Source organism: Apodemus sylvaticus, chromosome 5 (genome assembly GCF_947179515.1).
Source record: "Apodemus sylvaticus chromosome 5, mApoSyl1.1, whole genome shotgun sequence".
Taxonomy (NCBI): domain Eukaryota; kingdom Metazoa; phylum Chordata; class Mammalia; order Rodentia; family Muridae; genus Apodemus; species Apodemus sylvaticus.
Window position 1 is genome coordinate 39,334,771 of NC_067476.1, and position 21,131 is coordinate 39,355,901.

Below are 21,131 nucleotides of genomic sequence, written 5' to 3' on the forward strand. Positions count from 1 at the left end.
CTGATATTTCTGCATCACTATTACCTGAAACACGATTTGGAATATTCACTACATAGCATTCTCTTGGCCACATCTTAATTTAGCTAAGCCTCTGTTTGGTGGATATTTATATTAGATGTGATGACATGTACCTGTAATTCTAACTCTGAGGAGGCAGAGACAAAAAGACTAAGTTTGGGGCTGGCTTGAGAATTTTAATAGGACCCTGTCTCAAAATAAAGTCAAAAGGGGGGCTGGAGAGATGGCTCAGTCATTAAGAACACTGACTGCTCTTCCAAAGGTCCTGAGTTCAAATCCCAGCAACCACATAGTGACTCACAACCATCAGATAACAAGATCTGAGGCCCTCTTCTGGAGTGTCTGAAGACAGCTACATTGTACTTACATATAACAAATAAATAAATCTTTAAAAGAAAATAAAGTCAAAAGGACTGGGAAGATGTCTCAGTTCTTAAGAGCACTGTTTTTAAACAAACAACACGAGAAGAAAGGAAATAAATAATCAATATACTTGCACAGAAGTCTGTCCACACTGCAGTTCTTTTCTTAGCATGAGTTCTCAACACTGGGAATCCTTTAAAAGGTGAGGTGTTCACCTGTATTGTTTCTTAGAAAGACCACAGATGTCTTAAACCAAAGACCCTGTCTTGTCCATCCTGACATGCCTGAATGTGACAAGGACCTACAGTGTTCATACCAGAGAGAATGGGTGATGTTAAAAAGAATTCATCCAGACTGGATCTTCTCTACATTCTCCTCAGAACTCCCTCTCTCCTGTAAACATCTACCTGGCTTTCCCAGACAAAAGAAAGAGAAGGCTTGCCAAGGAGACTCAGGTTCCAAGGCAGCTTAAAGACCAGCCCAGTTGCTCAGCAATGCCCTTAAGGGGCCCCGCCCCCTGCAGCTATAAAGCCTTAGTGAGGTGTGAGGAGCCAGTTACAGCTGGCACTCAGCCTCAGAGCCACAGCAAGGCACTGGCACACAGGCACAGGGGCGCGATGGCAAACGAAGTACAAGTTCTGCCGTCCCCGCTGAAAGGGCGACATGCTCCAGCAGGTAAGTCCCCCGACCTGACCTCGCTCCCACAACAAAAGGCTACAGTGCTCGCTCGCTACGTCCTCCCAGAAGCGGCTCAACCGAGCTGAGGTCCCAGAAGCAGCTCAACCGAGCTGAGGTTGGCAGCCCACCACTGTCGCCTTACTTCCAGCAGCCGGAGCTCCTCCATAGATTAGTTGTGACATACTCTTACTCTCACCGGGGTGTTACCATGTTGGGGACCCCTACCTTTCATACTTGGTTTCTCCAAGATGTCCACGGTTAGCTGACCTCATACAGCACCCCATTGCTGTTTCGGGAGTCTTTGGGCTTGGCCAATGCTCTCAACCCATAAACTGAAGAGCATTTTTTTAATAAGCACCCAGGGTCTACAGGAGCTCTAACAACTAGAGTGTCTTCCTTTAAAAAAAAAAAATCCATACTATTGAAGTCAACTCTGTGGGCTCTAGGAAGTGGGTCTCCTGTTACTAAGCATACCTTTACATAGTTGGCAAGCGTGGACAGGCCTACTTTTAGTCAGTTACATTCTTTCCACTGACTTTTCTCCTGACATCTCAAAAGCCTGGCTGCTTTCTGATGCCTGTCTGCATTTACAAATCCAGTTATTTGTATAATTCTTTGTCAGGTCTAAGAGGAGGCGGAAGGCCTCTTAGCTGCTGGCAGGTAGGACAGGCACAGGCTTTGCAAAGGGTGAGGATCTAATACAGACCCAGCGCTTTCTGGAAGGCAGCCCAGTAGAAGTCTTCCAGCTTATTCTAGACACGGTGACGGATCTTCTTTGTCAGTTTTCTGACATTCTATACTTGCAGTTGAATTTAGCAATTTTTAACATGAACATTTTAAAGGTTCTGGTGCAAAGGAATGAGGGAGCAAAGATGGTTAGTTAGGAGAGGAACTCATACATTGCACAGATGAGAAGAAATGCACCACTCTCTTCCTGTCGCCTCTACTCCAATTCCACCTAAAAATCGGACTTGCCGCAGTACATTCATGCACAAAGTTAAACTTAAATGGAAGTTTGAATGATACCACCAGGGAACTTCTGGTGAAGTCCCCATCACTAATGACTGCTAATTACTCTGTGTACATAGCACACCATGACTCCATCAAGCATGTCACAGTGCCTCTGGCATGACAATGAATTATTATGAACTGTGACACTGCAGATAAGGGCTTTGGGATAATTGGGATGGAGATGAAGGCAGGCTTGTTCTCCCACTGAGCTCAAGAGAACAAAGAAACTCCATCCTTCCGCTGGTGGGTCTCTCTCTCTCTCTCTCTCTCTCTCTCTCTCTCTCTCTCTCTCTCTCTCTCGTCTCTCTCCTCTCTCTCTCTTTCTCTCTCTCTCTCTCAAATCTGAACCAGTTTGCAATGATGCAAAGTTTTATTTATGAAACAAAGCCAATAAGGTGCCAAAAATTGTATTAAATCTTCACCTGATATTTAGAAGCAAAACACAGATGTCTAACAGCAGGAAGCTAATGCCGTGCGGGGGGGAGGGAGGCGTGGCAGTCAGAACTGGACAAGGTCGGGTTTGAACTTCACTTGTCATCTATATGTCTCTCGGTTTCTTACCTCTGAAAGGGGATAATAAATAGCATCAATCTGGTAAGGCTATTGTGAGGATGAAAATTAATATAAAGTCAATATAAAATGCCTGACACTTGAGTGATGGCCCCTTTAAAACACGGGCCTCGTAAAACCCACTGGAGTCGGCAGAATGATCCTTCTGGACTCAGATGTGGGAGCCTCACTGGCACCTGCTGCAGTGGTCCAGACAGAAAACAATCACAGTGGGGAAAGACACTAGTGCTAGCAGCATAATCATGAATGAAACCTCTCAGAAGTCAGCCAGCGGGAACTCTCCCACTATGCATGTGTGGGGGAGGGGCACTTCCTTTATGTGTATTAATGTAAAATATCATACCACTGTTAGCCTTGATTTTACATCTATGCCCTGAAACAAGACAATGTTAATCAGGAAGTAGCCTGGATTTCCTGCTTTTTTGATTTACCTTTCTCTTAGGTTGTTTGTTTGTTTGGGGAAGGGTTGGTTTTCCGAGACAGGGTTTCTCTGTGTAGTCTTGGCTATCCTGGAACTCACTCTGTAGACCAGGCGGGCATTGAACCCAGAGATCCGTTTACTTCTGCATCCCCAGTGTTGGGATTAAAGGTGTGTACCACCATCACCAGGCTTCTCTTAGTTTTATAAGAACTAAACAGTACATGAACAGCAACACCAAATTTTTATGAGTAGAGGTAGGTCTAGGGAAGCCAGACGCGTGACAAACAGGAAGATTAGCAGTTGCTCAGGAGTTCATCTTCAGTCCTGACCTTTTTAAATTGATTTTACCCCCCCCAAAAAAGAAAGCTGTACAGAGATTCAGCTATGAACTGCAAGAGGCATTTTCTGGCTTCTGTGGGAAAGAGGAAAGTTTATGGGAAAGGGTATCGGGAAGAACCCCATAGGTGACCATAACTGCCTATGGTCACTTAAATCAAAATGGAGGGCAAGGGAGATAAGATCTGAGAATGAGGGAGAGGGACAAGAAAGAAACACAGCAACAACATGTGCTCGTAAACCGACGATAACAAGCGGGGCTGGGGAGATTCACTATATATAACCTCCAATAATGCATAAATGATATCCTATCGAAACAATAAAGATAAGCCATGGCATGCCTCTAATCTCAGCACGCAGGGGCAGATGCAGGCAGATTTCTGTACATTCAAGAACAGCATGGTCGGGGGTGATGGGCTGGAGAGATGGCTCAGCGGGTAAAAGCACCGACTGCTCTTCCAAAGGTCCTGAGTTCAAGTCCCAGCATCCACATGGTGGCTCACAACCATCTGTAATAGGACCTGACACCCTTTTCTGGTGTGTCTGAAGATAGTTACACTGTACTTAGATATAATAAATAAATCTTTAAAAGAAAAAAAGAACAGCCTGGTCTACAAAGAGAATTCCAGGCCGGCTGGGATTATATAGTGAGATCCTTACCCTACAAAAAAAAAAAAAAATTTAATTTTAAAGACATGAAAGCTAAACAGAAGGAAGTCTTGATTTTTCATCAGTCCAACTAGCTAACTCATGCAGGGTAGAGAGGACAGATTGGGGAGGAAGAGGGGATAGAAACTTCTAGATGTGGCAGTGACCCTCCAGATAAACAGTATTCTTCAGAGAAGCATCACAAAGGAGCGAACTGAAACCCAGAGAGGCCAAGAGACTACACTAAAGTCACACAGCCCTGAGACTGGAAAATAAAACTGGCTTTGTGACAAAACTTTCTTTCTCTAAACGGCTTCTTTTACTGAGAATTTTTCATGGCCCTTGATTGACAACTAGAAATTCTCTGACAAGTCAACTTGGAACGCACCCTGAACTGTTCTGTAAGCATTTGCCTTTTAATGAGATCTTCAAATAAGTTTTCAGCCATAAAGCAGAGTGTGTACAAACTCTGTGTTTTCTTGCTTTTTTTCAATACATTCTCCACGGTTGAGGAGAGAGCTAATTTTTCTTACAGACTGGTTTTTGTCTTGACTGTTCTCTACCAAACAATGGGGAAAAATCTTAACAGGAAATTATGTTGAATTTGAAACTACAAGATCTATCTTTGAAAAATTACAAACCACAAAATCTACCACAAGAGCTCAGCTCTACCCCAGAGGCAGGAAGAGAAAGTTTCACTCCTCTTGTACCAACTTACAATGAAACAACCCAAAAGAACATCTTTTTATACTTCTGTAGATTCTAATTCATTCTTCTCACCAAAAGTCCTGAAAATCTTACTGTATTTGTGTTCAAGTATACACGTATGGTCCTTTAAGATAGTAAACCTATTCATATTTTACTTCATTGAATTGCAGTTGCATTTACACAGAGATTCTAAAGAAATTATTCTCTGAATATGAAGTTGGGTTGTGTGGGGGAAGGGTGCATGTAAGGTCTTTTGCTTTGTTTTGCTTTGGTTTTTGGTTTTTTGGAACAGGATTTCTCTGTATAGCCCTGACTGTCCTGGAACTCACTCTGTAGAGCAGACTGGCCTCAAACTCAGAAATCCACCCGCCTCTGCCTCCCACGTTCTGGGATTAAAGGCGTGCGCCACCACTGCATGGCACATGTAAGTTTAAAAGGGTTGATTTAGACAAAGTGGCTCCTTGGGAAATCCTTCCATGGTATTAACAAAATGGGTCAGGTGATTGTCGTAGTCTCTAGTGGTGATTTATCTAGATCCTGGGAGACCAGTGAGACCAGTGAGACCAGCAGATCCTTGAAGATGACCCTCCCACAAACTGGTTCCAGCTGGTTCATTAGCCATAAGTTTGTGAGAACCTCACTCCATAAATCAATACATCCACCCACAGAATGGGGATGGTTTCTGTGCCTTGCCACAAATCAAATTGTCTTCCCTAAGTTCCCATTTTATTCTTAAAAGTGAGGACCTCCTACAGCGTGGGTTTCTAAAATACCCTTTGCTGTTTGTCTCTCTGTGAAGTGGTTTCACTCTTTCCAAAGTGAGGCAAATGATAAACATTCTTTTCACAGTCGATTAGAAGGTTTAGGATCACAGTAAGAATCTCACTGATGGAAACTGTTTGCTCCATTTCTCCTAAGTTCCCCAGAAATCTCCTAGGATGCTCACGGCAGAACAACCTCCTCAATACGCCAAAAGGCACTGACCATTGTACCACCAATGTACTTCACACTGAATAATACAAACTGCTTGGAAACCTTTCTCATCTGATATTCACTCTGCCCTCTCATCTAGGAGCAACCTAAAATAAATCTAAATAGGCCAGGAGAAGGTGGCGTCACACACCTCTAGTCCCAGTGGCGGTCAGATCTCTGGGTTTGAAACCAGCCTGATTTACAGAGTGAGTTACAGGATAGCCAGAGCTACACAGAGATACCCTGTCTTGAAAAGCCAAAAATCAGCCAATCAATCTAAATAATAACTACTAATTATCAAGTGTCTACCATGAACCAAACGCTTATGTATCTTCTTAAAAATATTCCCCATTGTTTAAAATGTATATGTATTTATATGTATGGATGGTACACCCAATAGCACATGCGTGTGTGGAGGTCAGAAAACAATCCGCGAGAGTCAGTTCTCTCCTACTATGTGGGTCCTGGGGAATCAAACTCTCAGGCTAGGTGGCAAGCGCCTTACCTATTGAGTCATTGGGCCAGTCTGGCTTACAGATCTTTGAACAATGGGATTTATTCCTTTTTGAGGGATGTGGAAACCCCAACTAAAAGAAAACTAGATACTTAGCATATAGTCATTGTATCCATCTGTTCCATTAGCATAATGAGATACCTCAGGCAGGCTAACTCTATAAATCAAATGGGCTTGTTTAGGTCTCAGTCCTGAAGAGTGACTCTCTGGTGAAGACTCTGTGGTGAAAGAGCTAGACTCACCCAGCAGAAGGCAGGAGGAAGATAGGCTTGGGTCCCTATATCCCTTCCAAGGGCCACTCCCAACTGACCTTAGGGTCTCCCAGGAGGCCCTACCTCTTAATACATCCCACTCCCATTATAGCCACACTGAGGACCAGCTTCTCAGATCATCAGTCCCTTGAGGACAACTCAAACCATAGGCAAATCACAGCAGTCTCATGGCTTCAGGGGAGCGGAGGTGCCCTAATTCGTCCAGTACTTCCTTAGGATCACCCCAATATGACACATGACCCCTCAGAACGTTGGTGATGGTACTCTCTCTCCCCTCCAGTGGCCTGACTGACTCCACAGCTCCTCCTGTGACTGAAATCCCTTCCCTCTCCCTGGGCACCCTCCTTTGGAGTCTCTGTGAATCCTTCCAAATGCAGTCAACATTGCCGAAGCAATGATCTAATTAATGAAACACATTCAGGGGAAAAACTCATATGAACATATCCATAAATGTGGAAATGCATTTGTTGAAATTCAATATTTCTTCAATTAATAGAATGATAATAAAGACTATTCCCTAAATGTGATGAAAATTTACAATATATGTTTATGTATGTTGATAGATAAATATATAGAAAGAGATGGACACCCAAAGAATATATTACATTTAATAAAGAAACACAAGCCTTTAAAAATAAGAAAGGCAAAGATGTTCACAACCACCACTATTGAACATTTTTCTAAAGGAGATCTATTTCTCTCTGTAAATTACATGTATTTTTTTCTCACCTGGAAAGTCTAAGAGAATCTATAGAAAGCCAAAATAAGCATTAATAGAATTCACTATATCCTAAATGTAAAATCAATTAAGATAAACTCATTGGCGTTCAATTAATTTTTTCATCTTTAAGTTCTTAGTTTGGGCCTGAAGAAGAGACCTGACTTATAGAAGTGCTTATGAAGTGTGTGCCTCAGAATAAATGTGTAAGATTGACCTGAACAAATTCCCAAGGGACTCAGAAGAGTCAAACAATAGAAAGCTACATGTATCCACAAACACAGAACCACCAGGGGTACAATGACATAAAAATACCCATAAATTTATCGAGGTGTGGTGGTGCATATCTAATATATATATATATATATATTAAATATATTAATATATTATATATGTATATATGTGTGCTTATATACATATACATACACATACATATACATCATATACATATATATACATATATTTCTTAGACATAGAGAGAGACATATATATGTGTGTGTGTCTACATATATAAAGAGACATACATATTTGTGTGTGTAAGAACTCAGTATGCAATAAAGGTGCATTTCAAACTGATAGAGAAAAGATTAATTTTTTAATTTAGATCATCTAAAAAAACTCATATCAAACCAGGTGTGGTGGTGCACGCCTGTAACTGCGGCACAGGGATAAGGCAGGAGGATTGGGAGTTTGAGGCCAGCTTGGGCTATACAGGGAGTCCTGGGTTCCGTGCAAAATCTAATCTCAACAGCCTCAAAACAAAACAAAACATATGCTTCTTCCATATGACTTGCATCAAATATATCACTGGAGGACCAAGCACATAAGTCTAACACCAGAGTCTGACTCTACAGGATGAAACCACTGAGCTTCTACAAGGCAGCAGAGAATGCCTGTAAAACATCACAGTCCTTACAAATCCGTATGAGATTGACAAATCCGCATCAGCATGAAGTTTACAATGGGCAGACATCAATGAGTAAGAAACAAAGCAGTAAATGGCACAATTAACTGTTTCATATTTGCAATGCATTTCACAAACAGCTCTTAAAATTAAGTAAGAAAGGGATGAAAAATGACTAGTAATCCAGCAGGGTGGGGAGAGAACTGGACAAAAACTACGAACAGCTCATAGAAAAGTAAATACAAATACCTCCTAAAAGAAGCTTAAGCTGGAATAACAAAAAGGAAATGCAAATTAAAGCAATGAGTTACTGTAATCTGGAGTTTTAGAACAAAAGCTTTGGCCCTGGCAGCCCCAAGGAGCTAAGTTTGGCTATTTTCCCCAACATGCCATTTAAAGTGGTGATCAAAAGCAGACAGGAGATTTGATCTATGTCTATTAGGAAAAGAAATAGACAAAGAGGTACAAGACCCCCAACTTAATATTCCAAGTCCTGACATGAGCTTGAGGCTTAAGATTTCATTTTTTTTTATATTAATGCATGTGTGTGTTAGATAGATCCCCAGGAGCTGGAGCTGGACTGTGAGCTCCCTCCGGTGCTGGGAACCAAACCAATTCTCAAACAGTCGGCAAGCAATAACTGCTGATCCACTAGGTTTAAATGCAAGAAGAATCAGGGAGGGCAATGTGGGGTCATCTTCTCTCCCTGACCAACCTGTCTGTTTCCCTCCTCTTCTCTAGCACCTAACGTGTAGAAGTAAGCAGGGGACCTGGATGAAACCAACAGCAGGAAATGAAGGCAGGGAGGTGGGGCCTCCATCTGCTTCCGGATACTTACAGATCCAGGGCAGCCTCTCCATGCCTATGATTGTTGTAACTTTTAGCTTACTGGTTGATAAGATGAAACATTTTCTAGCTCATTGTCTGGAGAAGCAATTGTTGCTGCTGTAGCTGAGGAGACTGTAAACCAGTGTGACCTCTGTGGAGGGCTGATGCAGCAAGATTTAACAAGATTCCAAATGCACCCAGCAAAGTCACTTCTAGAAATACACCCCACAGATAGATAGACGTGTGCTAGTACAGAGTTATGTGTAAGGAGGATACTCGTGGAAACTTTGTTCACGGAACACAATGAATTGGAAACACGTGAGATGCTTAGCATTAGTAAAGTGGCTAAGGAAACACAGAAGGTTTTCATAACAGAATTGCAAAGCAGATAGTGAGAAGAAAGACAGAGATAAAAATAGGAGAAATATTGAAGGTCCTATAAAATGTATGGTTGGTGGGTGGGGATGGTAGATAAACCAAGCACAGAACAGTTAGTATCTTATGCTGCCATTTAAAACAAATAATGTATAAACTATCTGTGGGTAAAGACCAGGAACTGGGAGCTAGAGATGGTGGGAAGGGTTTCACAAACCTTTTCATGTTTCTTGATCTCACCTCTTCTGCATGTATACTCTCAAAAGAGTTAAGTATTTATTTATTTATTTATTTATTTATTTATTTATTTATTTATTGGTGTTTTTTTTTTCTAGACTAGGTTTCTCTGTGTAGCCCTGGCTGTCCTGGAACTTACTCTGTACCCCAGGCTGGCCTCGAACTCAGAAATCCACCTCTCTCTGCCTCCCAAGTGTGCACCACCACTGCCTGGATAGTTAGGTATTAATATTTATAAGAACAATGATAAAGGCAGCACACAAAAGCTCTGAGAAATCAGTTTTCTTTGTTTTTTACCTTATTGGAATTAGCTTTAGCAAATCACCCAAGTTTCCATAAAGAGAATTAGCAGGTTCAAACAAGTCAGCGTCCACGGGAGCCACTTCTTCAAGCTTGTCAGATTTAAGATGTGTGATTTTTCAGGGAAAAAGAGGAAGGAAGTCTCAAACAGGCTGTTCCTTTTTCAACTCTGATTTTGGCTGACATTGTTAAACACTCAAATTGCTTTTAGGTCACCTGTAGCCTAATTAACACTAATTGAACTCTTGAATGGCATGACTATTAATACAGTTTAATTACTCATCACGATGGCCGAGAGCTCAGCCAGCATGGATGTTTGGGGTCTGAGGGGAAGGAGGCCAGCCTCTGGAATTCACAGCCCTTCATTTGAATTCAAGTCTGTCTGGCACCCTGAAATTTGACTCATCTCTCAGAATCTGGCTTTTGAAAGCTTCCGTTGAAACAACAAAACTGCAAGCCATGCGAAAGCTTTAATCTTGTGGGAAAACAAAGGGTCACATAGTAATTATGGGTTGCTGTCTTGAAGAATGTAATTGGTTTGATAACAAGAGAAAAAAATTTCCGCTAAATGCCTAAGGGAGTATGTTGCTATTCTTCCTAAACTCAGGAGTGACCTTCTGCCCTTCAACCTTGATTCCACCTTTCTGAGCATAAAAAGTAAACCCCAGACCTTTCTTCTCCCTACCTGGCTTCCTTAGGGTTCTGTTTGTTTGTTTTTTGCTTTTTAATTCTGTTGTTTAGATAACTGTTTTTTCCTATGTAAATCCAGAAACTTGGATTCGAGTCCTTTCTAAGAAACAAAGCTGTTCTAATATGCATGCTGGTGGGTTTTTCTGTTCCCAGTGAAAGCTGGAGGGATGCGAATTTCCAAAAAACAAGAGATGGGCGTTTTGGAAAGACACACAAAAAAGACAGGCTTGGAGAAAACAAGGTAGGATTGCTTAGAGTTCAGCTTCCGGAATTAATCAAGAACAAACCAAGGCCCCAAGAATTTCAGGGGAGGCAGCCAGGCTCAGGCAAAGATGAGCAGTGTGCTTTGGACTACCAACAGGAGTGTTCCCTGGGTCCCCATGGCACCCTACCAATCTCCTCTCTGTGGCCACACAGATGCCTCCTTCTAAACGGTCCTACATGCACCTGACCATGTCTCACCATTCACTTACTTAAGAAACTAATAGCTACTATGTCCCGGTTAGTTCTGTGTCAGAGATGGGGCTCCATGAAACACTAGTGAGTCGTTCAAAAGGAGTTGATAAAAGGATGTTCAGACGCCTGCTTAAGTCTCACAGGGAGAATGTAGAGGGAAACAGACTGTAACTGCCTTGTCCCTTTCACTTCTTATACTGGGCTTCTGCAGGTGTGTGTGTGTGCGCGCGCACGCGCGCGCGTGCAGTGTTCATGTACATGTATGTTCACACATGTAGAGGCCCAAAGTTGACCTTAGGTGTCGTTCTCAGTAGTTCTCTACTTCACTGAGCCCACTTTGGCTAATCTAGAAAGGCGATTTGCCCCCCGGCTGCGCTCTAGACTGGGCCCTGACTAAAGCCTCCTCCAACACAGCGTGGCCAGAGAGAAGGAAGGGAGACACAAGAATGTCCCCTCTCGGTGGCTTACCAGTGAAAGCCAAAGACAGAACTCATCCCTGCCGCTTGGTTGCTTGGTTTTGGGGAACTGGTTTTCCCCAAAGGTCACTGAATTGACAAGTGTTTTCAGTTTATGGTACCATAAACTATATGCCTATAGTATATAGACAATACTTCAATAAAAAGGTAAAAGTCAATTATAGTAGCAAATTGGTTTGCAAAGCTTGGCATGGCTCATGGGTACACGGAGGCAGAACATTGTTCTCTAGGTGTTGGCTGAGCATAGTAAAAATTACATGCATCATTTATTCTCTCCAGTAGATTTTTTCTCAAAAAAACATATATTTATATATAATTTATTATATATGTTTTACATATGTATATATGTATGTGTATGTAGTACATATAATATATATTACACATAATGGATATATATTTATTTATTTATAATTTACCTTTTGTTTATAGCAGGCTTTCTCATTAACCTGGGCCTCCCCAAAATATGCTAGGCTAGCTGGCCAGCCAGCCCCCTTCTCTGCCTCCCCAGTGCTGGGATAACAGATACACACCTCCAAATCTGGTTTTATTTATTTATTTATTTACTTACTGTGGGTTCTACTGACCAAACTCAGTCCTTAGGCTTGCATAGCAAGCACTTACTGAGTGAATCATCTTTTTAGTGCAAAAACTAACTGTGGAGGTGCTGGGATTGAGTCTAGGGTCTTGCATATGTCAGGTACACACTCTTCCAACCCCTGAGCTACATTCCAACTCCAAGGTTTGGATCTTCTTTAAAGTATCTTCTCATCTTCACAGTGCTGTCACAAATGTCACCAAGATACAGATGTTGGATGCTCTGACCGACACGCTGGACAAGGTAAGCTATGCACAAGGCGATACAGAAGATGCTCTAGCTTTTTACAAATGGCAGCTTGTGTGTTAAGACTCCAGCCATTTCTGGCCCTTCCCCTGCACCTCTGCTCCTCCATAGGAAATACCTGATTTGTGGCAGTGGTGGGAACAGGGCTGAGAGCCTGGGGGCTGGAGGCAGCCAGATGCCAGCAGGGTTTATCAGGTAAAGTACATAAGGAAGCTTGGCTGCTACTATCTTTCCTTCTAGAGCTTGGATTTCTTCTAAGTAGCTCAAACAGCTCACAGAGAGTCATACTGAGCAGACAGCAATTAGCACTTTGGGATTCTGTGATTGCCACCTCCTCCCCACACCCTAAACTCTGTAGGTAAACTTTGTGCACCCTTATTCTATTTTCCGGTGACAAACACATTTATCCTAACAGTGTTAAAGAGGGCCGCTCTCTCTTCGACTCGCTCATTAATTGAAGGAACAGGACAGAGCTGCCTCTGTTTAAAGACTTAAAGTTGTAAGGGAGTTTCCACCTTCTCTCCCACACTTGAGCAATTAGTCTGAAATAAACCAGTAGACAGAATTAGCGGGAGAAACGGCCTAGAAGTTTATTGCAGGCCCAGGAGCTAGGCCAGGAAGAAAAGTGAGTATCCAATAGCCCATCACAGAGCAAGATCTTCCAAATGCAGCATAAAGGGAAAGGAAGTGGAAACCTTGAGCCATTTAGTGAAGATAAATCATTTTTAGAGGACCGAATGGGCCGGAAGAATAGCTGACAGTTTGCTGCTAAGTCTGCTCTCTGCTCTGGATGTGGGTCAATTCTTGTCTCCCTTCCTGAGATGTGCATCAGTTTCTTGGGTGATAGACATGGGAAAGAGGTTCACAGGAGCAGAGAACCTGTCCCTTGGGTAGGAAGAGGGGCTCCTGCACCCCCTGCCTGTGAGGTTTTCATGAGGAGTCAGTGTGCCAAGAGGCTATACTTTGAAGTAGTGGTGCCAAAACCTCATATGTGTGTGTGTGTGTGTGTGTGTGTGTGTGTCTGTCTGACTGTCTGTCTGTCTCCCTGTGTGTATCTCTGTATGTCTGTCTGTTTGTATGTCTGTGTCTGCGTGTCTGTGTGAGCATTTGTGCATGCGCACAGAGACCATAAGAGGGTATCAGATAGCCTCTATCTCTTTCCACCCACTCCTTTTTGAGGCAGCTACCGTTTTGTCTTCCATCGCACTTGCACACGCAGTGTACATAAGAATAAAACTCAATGTGAAGGGCATAGTGGTACATGCCTTTTTTCCCAGCACTTAGGAAATAGAGGCAGGTGGATCTCAGTGAGTTCAAGACCAGCCTGGTCTACATAGCTAGTTCCAAAATGTTCAGGACTACATAGGTAGACAGAACAAACCAACAAACAAACCCAAAGTAGAGCTACACACCTCTTTTGATGTTTTCCCCAGTATTAAAGTGGTCCATCACCCATACTATGTATTGCCATGACAACCTAACAGTTGCTCAGAAGAAATATGGCAGCGTAATCAAGGACCATATTTTCTGCATTTATTAACATTCTTTCCCACTTTCAGCTGGTTATGTCCAGTCCCAGGAACCCATGATATTTCTGATCTTGATTTTAGAACTGTAATAGTCTAAGATGATCACTTCCTATAAGGCCTCATCAACCAATCAGTCATGACAAGAAATTTCCTAGGTCTACTAACCTAGGGTTTGAGACTTGGGAAGTTGAAAACACTCCCCAAAGGGTTGGGACAGGATTAGTCTGGGTAAGGAGCACCGTGAGCCTTCTCCTCCCTCTATTTCCCCATACAGAAGCCTTTCTTCTTCCCCTACCCTGATTCTCCTCCTTCCCTACCTTTCCATCCTTACACAGAATGTTTGCATCATCCGATGGCTGTACACATAGCCTGGTCTCTCTATAGAAAAGGCATGGGGGGAGGGAGGAAGAAAAGGCATGGGGGGAGGGGGGAAGAAAAGGCATCGGATAGCCCAAATGCTCTCTGTGCTAACATCTGGAGACATGGCCTTGACTAATTTCTACTGGCCACTTTCAAAAGCAACTTGACCTTTAAGATGTCATGTACTTCCTCAAAGTTTTGTGGTACTTTAATTTTTTTTTTCTTTTTAAGACAAAGGGTGGGGGAAGATACCAAGTTGTGTTCTCAGCACACAAAGGTATCTGGTTAAATATTACATGTTATGTAAAGGTGTGATATTAGAATCTAATTAAATTTTTTCCCCTTTTTCTGCTTTTAAAGATGCTTCCTTTTTAAAGATTTTTTTCCCAAGTTGCCAGGCACTGGGTCATCCCTTGGCCAAAGTTTCCCAGCTGCTGGTGAAACAGCATCCTGGGAAAGGAAACTATCAAAGTCATCTGTGAAATTAGGAGGGCTCTTGTTCTACAGAGTAGCACATCCATGGGAGTGCCCTTGACTGTCACTGATGTGAAGTGTGTGTACTGCTTTAAGTGCATGGCTTAACAGGGCATGGAAATGTCAGTGCCAACAGTGGAGTTGGAACTTAACAGCCCGGGAAGATGAACGGAGGTGCTGGGGTCCACTCACACCACCATGCCTCAGGCTCGAAAGCAGAACCTGCCCCGATCTCTCTCCATCTAGAGTTTATTTCAGAGCTCCGGGCAGACAGACTGATCAGAATTCTTATGCTGTTCTCCCTAAAACCAAAAATAGAGATTTTGAGCTCACCGGTGTCTCTACGGAAGGAAGTCAACACAAGATTCTCTCTTGATCTGTTTTTCATGTCACCCCTATAATGGAACCATGAGAAAGAGTCCACATAGACACACACACACATACATCAATCTTGAATTCTTCCTCATGTTCTGTTACACACCATAACCTTAGTGACTCAGACAAGAAACAAGTTCTATTCTATTAAAACTGTCACTTTATGATGACTGATGATTCAAATTATAGAACTTTTCCAAGCTAAGATTCTAGCCTGAAGTGATTACGCTTCTAGGTCCAGTACCATTTTGGCTTCTGCGTGTTCTATGACTCAAGCCTACAGTGTTTTCTGCAGTAAAGTATGGCTGTCAAGTTCTGGAGGATGGCCAAGAGCAATGCCAAAAGTCAATGTTTGATGATCTGTGGGACCCTGCTGGCCAAGAACCCGAAAATAGGTAATCCACTCTTGGCACTGGGCCTTTTATCTGCTAGTCTGCAGTGTTTAGTAGGGGCATCCATTCCCCTCACCCCATTACAGGATAACTCCACTTAAACTCTTTCTGTATATGCATGTGTATGTGTATATGGATTTTAGGAAAACTCAATACCAGCAAGTTCCTATATGACTCTTTCAAATGATCTCTAGTGTTGGTCACCCCTTCTTAAATTCCCCCTTCTACCCTGCTTGCCCACTTCCCCACCCCCATTTAACCCTTTCTGTTCCATTACTCTTCTTTGACCCTTTATATCACCATATTCTATTTCTCTCCCTTGAAAGACCATCTCTGGGCTCCGCACTAGTTTCCTGACCTATATGGTAGTCTAAATGAGGCACACTTATGTAATGATTCCAAGTCAACATCCACATAGGACAGAAAACATGTAACATGTGTCTTTCTAGGTCTGCATTATCTCACTGCAGATGATTATTTATAGCTCCATTAATTTATCTATAAAATGCATAATTCCATTTTTAAGAGGTGAATAAGATACTATCGGGTAAATGCACCACAGTGCTCTTCATCCGGCTGTCAGATGATGGACATCCATTTCTTGGCTTTTGTAAATACAGCATCAATTAGCATAGGTGAGCAAGTATGTCTGTGGCAGCATACAGCACCCTTTGGGTAGATGCCCAAGAATGCTGTGGCTGGGCTGATTGCTAGATCTATTCAGAGATTTTAGAGGAACCTGCATACTGAGTTCCACGGTGGAACCAATGCATACCAGTTTGCACTCCACACTCCCACAAGCACTGTACAAGTGTTTCTATTTTCCCGCAGACACACCAACATTTGTTGTCATTCTTTTAAAATCTTAGCCATTCTGACTGTTAAGATGGAATCTTAGACTTGTTTTGATTTGTATTTCCCTGATGGCTTAAGAAGAATATTGAACATTTAAAAATATATTTTTTTAAAAACATATTTCTTAGTCATTTTCTTTCTTCTTCTTTTTGTTTTGTTTTGTTTTTCAAGATAGGGTTTCTTTGTATAGCCTTGGCTATCCCAGAACTCTCTGTAGACCAGGATGGCCTTGAACTCATTTCTTAAATAATTAAACATATAATTGTATATAATCTTACAACTCTTTTCCTGTGCACACACATACATTTGAAAGTAGGGACTTGAACAGGCATTTGGACTCCAATGCTCATCGTAGCATCATTCCCAAGGGCCAGAAAGCAGAAAGGACCCCTCCCCAACTATCTACGGATTCATGAAGCAAAATGTGGTATATAGTTCAGTACTGTTCATTTTAAAGCAAGAAAATTTCGACAAGTACTATCCCATGAACAAACCTTGACTCTATCATGTTAACTAAAGTAAGTAATGAGAAATATAATGCCTGAATTCTACTTGTATGAGATATCTAGAATAGTCAGATTCATAGAGACACCATAAAACAGGGTTGCCAAGGACTTGAGGGAGGATTGTGGAGTGTGCTGCCTGCTTTTATATCATCTTGACACAAAACAGAGTCAAGTGGAAGAAGGAACCGCAGTTGAGATGATTGACATGAGAGGGGAGGGCCCTCCCTCACCCCCCACCCCCCCCACCCCCCCACCTTACTCCCCCCACCCCGCTCACTGTGGTTGGTGCCATCCCCGGGATAGTAGTCCTGGGTGCTATAAGAAAGCAGGCTGAGCAAAACAGAAAGAGTAAGGCTGTGAGCAGCTTCTCCTGTGGCCTCTGCATCTGCCTTTGCCTCCAGAGTCCTGCCCTGACTTCCTCAGTGATAGATTTACCTGAAGGTATATGGTGAAATAATTGGTCACGGTGTTTTATCACTGTGATAGAAACACTAGCTAAGATAAGGAATATTGGTTTTCTGTTTGATTATTTTTGTTTTGTTTTTGTGTATGGTTTATTTATTTATTTATTTATTTATTTATTTATTTATTTATTTATTTTGAGACAGGGTTTCTCTCTGTAACCCTGGCCATCCTGGAACTTGCTCTATAGACCAGGCTGGCCTCAAACTCACTGACTACCTCCTGAGTACTGGGACTAAAGGCACTCATGACTGCTGGCTGGCTAAGGGAATGTTGTTTAATAGGCACTTTGTTGCAGTTTGGAGACCAAGTTCCAAAAATGGGTGGTAGTGCTGATTGTACAACAAAATGAATACATTTAATGTTATTGAGCTGTAAAATGCTTTTTAAAATAGATAAAATGATCAATTTTACCATAATTTTTAAAATGATCCCAGAGACAAAGCCCTTAAATTTTCTAGATCATCCAGGACACAGACAATGACCACTTAGTGCTCTGGCATGGCCTCCCTTCCGGTTTCCTAGCTCCGCCCATTACCTCTCACACTCAAACAACAATGGTGGCTGGTGGCTTTCTCTGTCCTGTCCCAACTTCCTGTCTTGGCCTCCTCATTCTGACTGACGGCCCAGACCATCATCTTCTTGCTTGTCCCTCTGCCTCACATTTGACCTTCAGTAAACTTCGGGGTTGTTGTTCCTATCTGTGATTTTTATAGTGCGATTTAAAGTCAACCTGAAATAGCTCGTCTGTTTTAGATGAAGCTAAAATGCCCACTCTGGAACCAAACCACTAAAGTCAGTGACCTCCAAAATGTCCCTTAGGCTCTAATGTTAAAAAAAAAAACAAAACAAAAGCATTTCCCATACTGCAAAACACATATACACTAATGATAATTACTCCGACTTTAAAAAAAAATCTTTTTCAGACTTCAAAACAACGCTTACAACCAATATTAAATTATTTTGATCCCTTCATCCAGAATGTCAGCAGGAGACCATCCTTGGGGTTAATTAGTACATAATGTATCTGTTCATTGTAAAAAAAAAAAAAAAGTAAAATAATACATATAACTAAAGCACTAAGAATTTCCCATGATCCTATCCCTCAGAGATAGGCCTTTTTAACACCGCTGGGCATAAATTTCTTGTGTGTGTGTGTGTGTGTTTGTGTGTGTGTGTGTATATGTAGTATGTATATAGTATGTGTGTGCATGTGCATGTAGTATGTATATAGTGTGTATAGTGTATCTGTGTGTGTGTGTGTGTGTGTATGTGTGTGTCTATATCTGCATTTAAAGACCAAGAAGACTTTTCAGAGTCAGGTTTCACATGAAAGCTCCTGCTGTTTGCAGTAGCTTAGCCAGGGGTATTTGAGAAGAGATGTAAGGCGCATGGTCTCCCTAGTTTAGAGGAACTCAGTCCAACCATAAACAATGTGCTCCTCAGAGTCATAACAATTTATCTCTGCTTTTATTTAAAAAGTGTCAAAGCAAGGGCATTCAGATTCAATAGTGATAAATCCAATGCTAGCAAGCCAAGGTCCCACTTCCTGGTGGCTAACTGCCTGGTTGTGAGGTACCTTGGGATAGTATTGATGAATTTGAAAACCCCAAACTGAACAGGCTCAAAGGTCACTGAGTGCACACTCTCCCTAGGAAAAGTGTGCAAATCACTCAGCAGGCCCCAAACCCTCCCATCTCAAGCATCACTGGACGTAAATCTCACAGGACCTTTGGTCAAAAGGCAATCTCTCTTCTGGGCAGCAAGTCTCCTGGTCTGTGTTAATTTGAACGCTTGTAAGCCCACTTCCTCACGGCTGACTAATGAGGATCGTTTTCACCTGAAGCTAGAGGGTTTTCAGTGTTCCTTCACCAAACTGTTTAGTTTGAACTAGGAGAAATGGCCAAAAATCACACACTTTACAGAAAAAAAGTTACAAGTTCAGATGTGCTGCCCTAACACATAAACTGAAACTTTGTAACTTCTTTCAGGGGCTCTTCTTTCGTGGTTGTTTAATAATTAATTGAAGAATTTTCCCACCCTCAGAACCTCTTTTTAATATACGCACATGCTTCGTAGAATTTAATGATTCCACACACTAATGTTCAAATCACTCTTAATATTACGGAGCACTGGCACAGGGTTGTCTCACTATTTCTGCTTTTCAAAAATGGGACCTCAGAACAAATATATAGCATGGGGTGATGGCACATTTCTGATCCCATCTCTTAGAAGGCTGAGGCAGGAGGATCATGAGTTCAAGGCCAGCCTTACTTATATATGTCATATACTCTTACGATGATAAAAGGTAAAGACACATTATGAAGGAAACAGTGTATCACACACACACTCCCAGAGGCGGAGGACTGGCAGTGCTGTGGACAGAGGGTCTCAGAGAGTGAAGAGACTGTGGCTTGACCAATGTATTGCTTTTTACTACTGTGCTATTGTGTGACCCAGTGGGTCTAATATGTTTATTTCCTCTTCCCTTCTCACCTTTAGCTCAACCATAAATTTCCAGCAACAGTTCACACAGCACATCAGAAACCCACACCTGCTCTGGAGAAGGCTGCTCCACTGAAGAGGGCCTACATTATTCAGCAGCCTCGAAAATGTTAGGCCAGGATAGAAAACACAGCCATCTGGTCAACTTCCCCGCAATCTGACAGCTCAGCAAAAAAAATGGCCAACCACTTCCTGTAGGCATGCTGCCCTGGCTTGGTAAATAAAACAATTTTTGTATCTTCCCTTCTCACTTTAGATAATAAAGTTTCTGGAATTATGAATCCAGTTCATTCCTGTGCTCCTTTTGTTATGTGCCAGAATCCTACTGGAACTCTCTATGTCATTCGACAGCATTGTGAGAATGACCAGGACACCTAACTAGTCCATCTACCACAGTGGCTCAGTGCTTACCTCCTGGATACTGACTCTGAGTTGCTCCACACATAATCAGTTCTCCTTGCAGACAAAGGTTGGGGGTGGGATGGGGAAAGCACACCTAGCACATCTGCTATGCTGAGTCCTGGGCAAGGGAGGGATGCTGTCCCCAACCCTTGTCACCTAAGAGAGGCAGGTGAGCTGGCCCTGCCCCTTGTCTGCTGGGCAGTGGCGAGGGAGAGACATCCTGCTTCTCTCTCTCATCCCTCGACATCTATGGCAGCAGGTAAGAGAGCTGGCCCAAGTCATGAGAGAACTGCCCACACCCCTCACTAGTTGTAACACTGAGGAGAGTGGGCCCTGCACCTCACTTGGGTATCACAGTAAGGCTGGGATCACAGGTAAACTGACCCCGAGGCCTTGAGTGTGGGAGAGCTGACCCTGCCACTTGTCTGCTATTTGGTGACATAGACAAGGGAGAGACACCCCACACACACACCTTGCCCCTTGCCACCTCTGGCAGGCAGAAGAGCTAGCCCTGAGGTCATCAGAGCAGGAGAGCTGGCCTACCCCTCAACTACTGCAACACTGTATCTCAGTTGGGCACAGGGTAGAGCTGACCCAAGGCGTAAGAATGGGAGAGCTGGTGGACTGACCAGCTCAGATACCTCTCAGGCAGATCCAGGGCTTTGAGTTGGCCCATCCAACTTCTATCCCATAGATGACGTGCTGAGATGCATGAAGGGGCCGGTCCTACAGACCCAAAACTATAGGATCTCCATGACACAGGGCAACAGCCAGATATCTGAGAGGAGTCCCAGACAGGCTCCAGTTTTGATAGAGAAGCAGAAGCCAGAGGCCTCATATCAGACTCATTGCCATGAGCATTTTCAAGCAAAGAAGTGTGGACAAGGGGTACACTGTGGGACACACTGTGACACACTACAGCTTCCATGATGAGA

At 42.7% G+C, this 21,131-nt stretch overlaps 1 protein-coding gene across 1 annotated transcript; it reads left to right on the forward strand.

The window, feature by feature from the left end:
• Positions 1-925: 925 nt before the first annotated feature.
• On the forward strand, positions 926-20,075 carry Dapl1 (death associated protein like 1). The gene is made up of 4 exons (XM_052182519.1): positions 926-1,056; positions 10,717-10,804; positions 12,273-12,333; positions 19,792-20,075. The coding sequence occupies exons 1-4, from the start codon at positions 999-1,001 to the stop codon at positions 19,906-19,908; spliced, it is 324 nt and encodes a 107-aa protein (XP_052038479.1). The 5' UTR covers positions 926-998; the 3' UTR covers positions 19,909-20,075.
• The last annotated feature ends 1,056 nt before the right edge of the window (positions 20,076-21,131 follow it).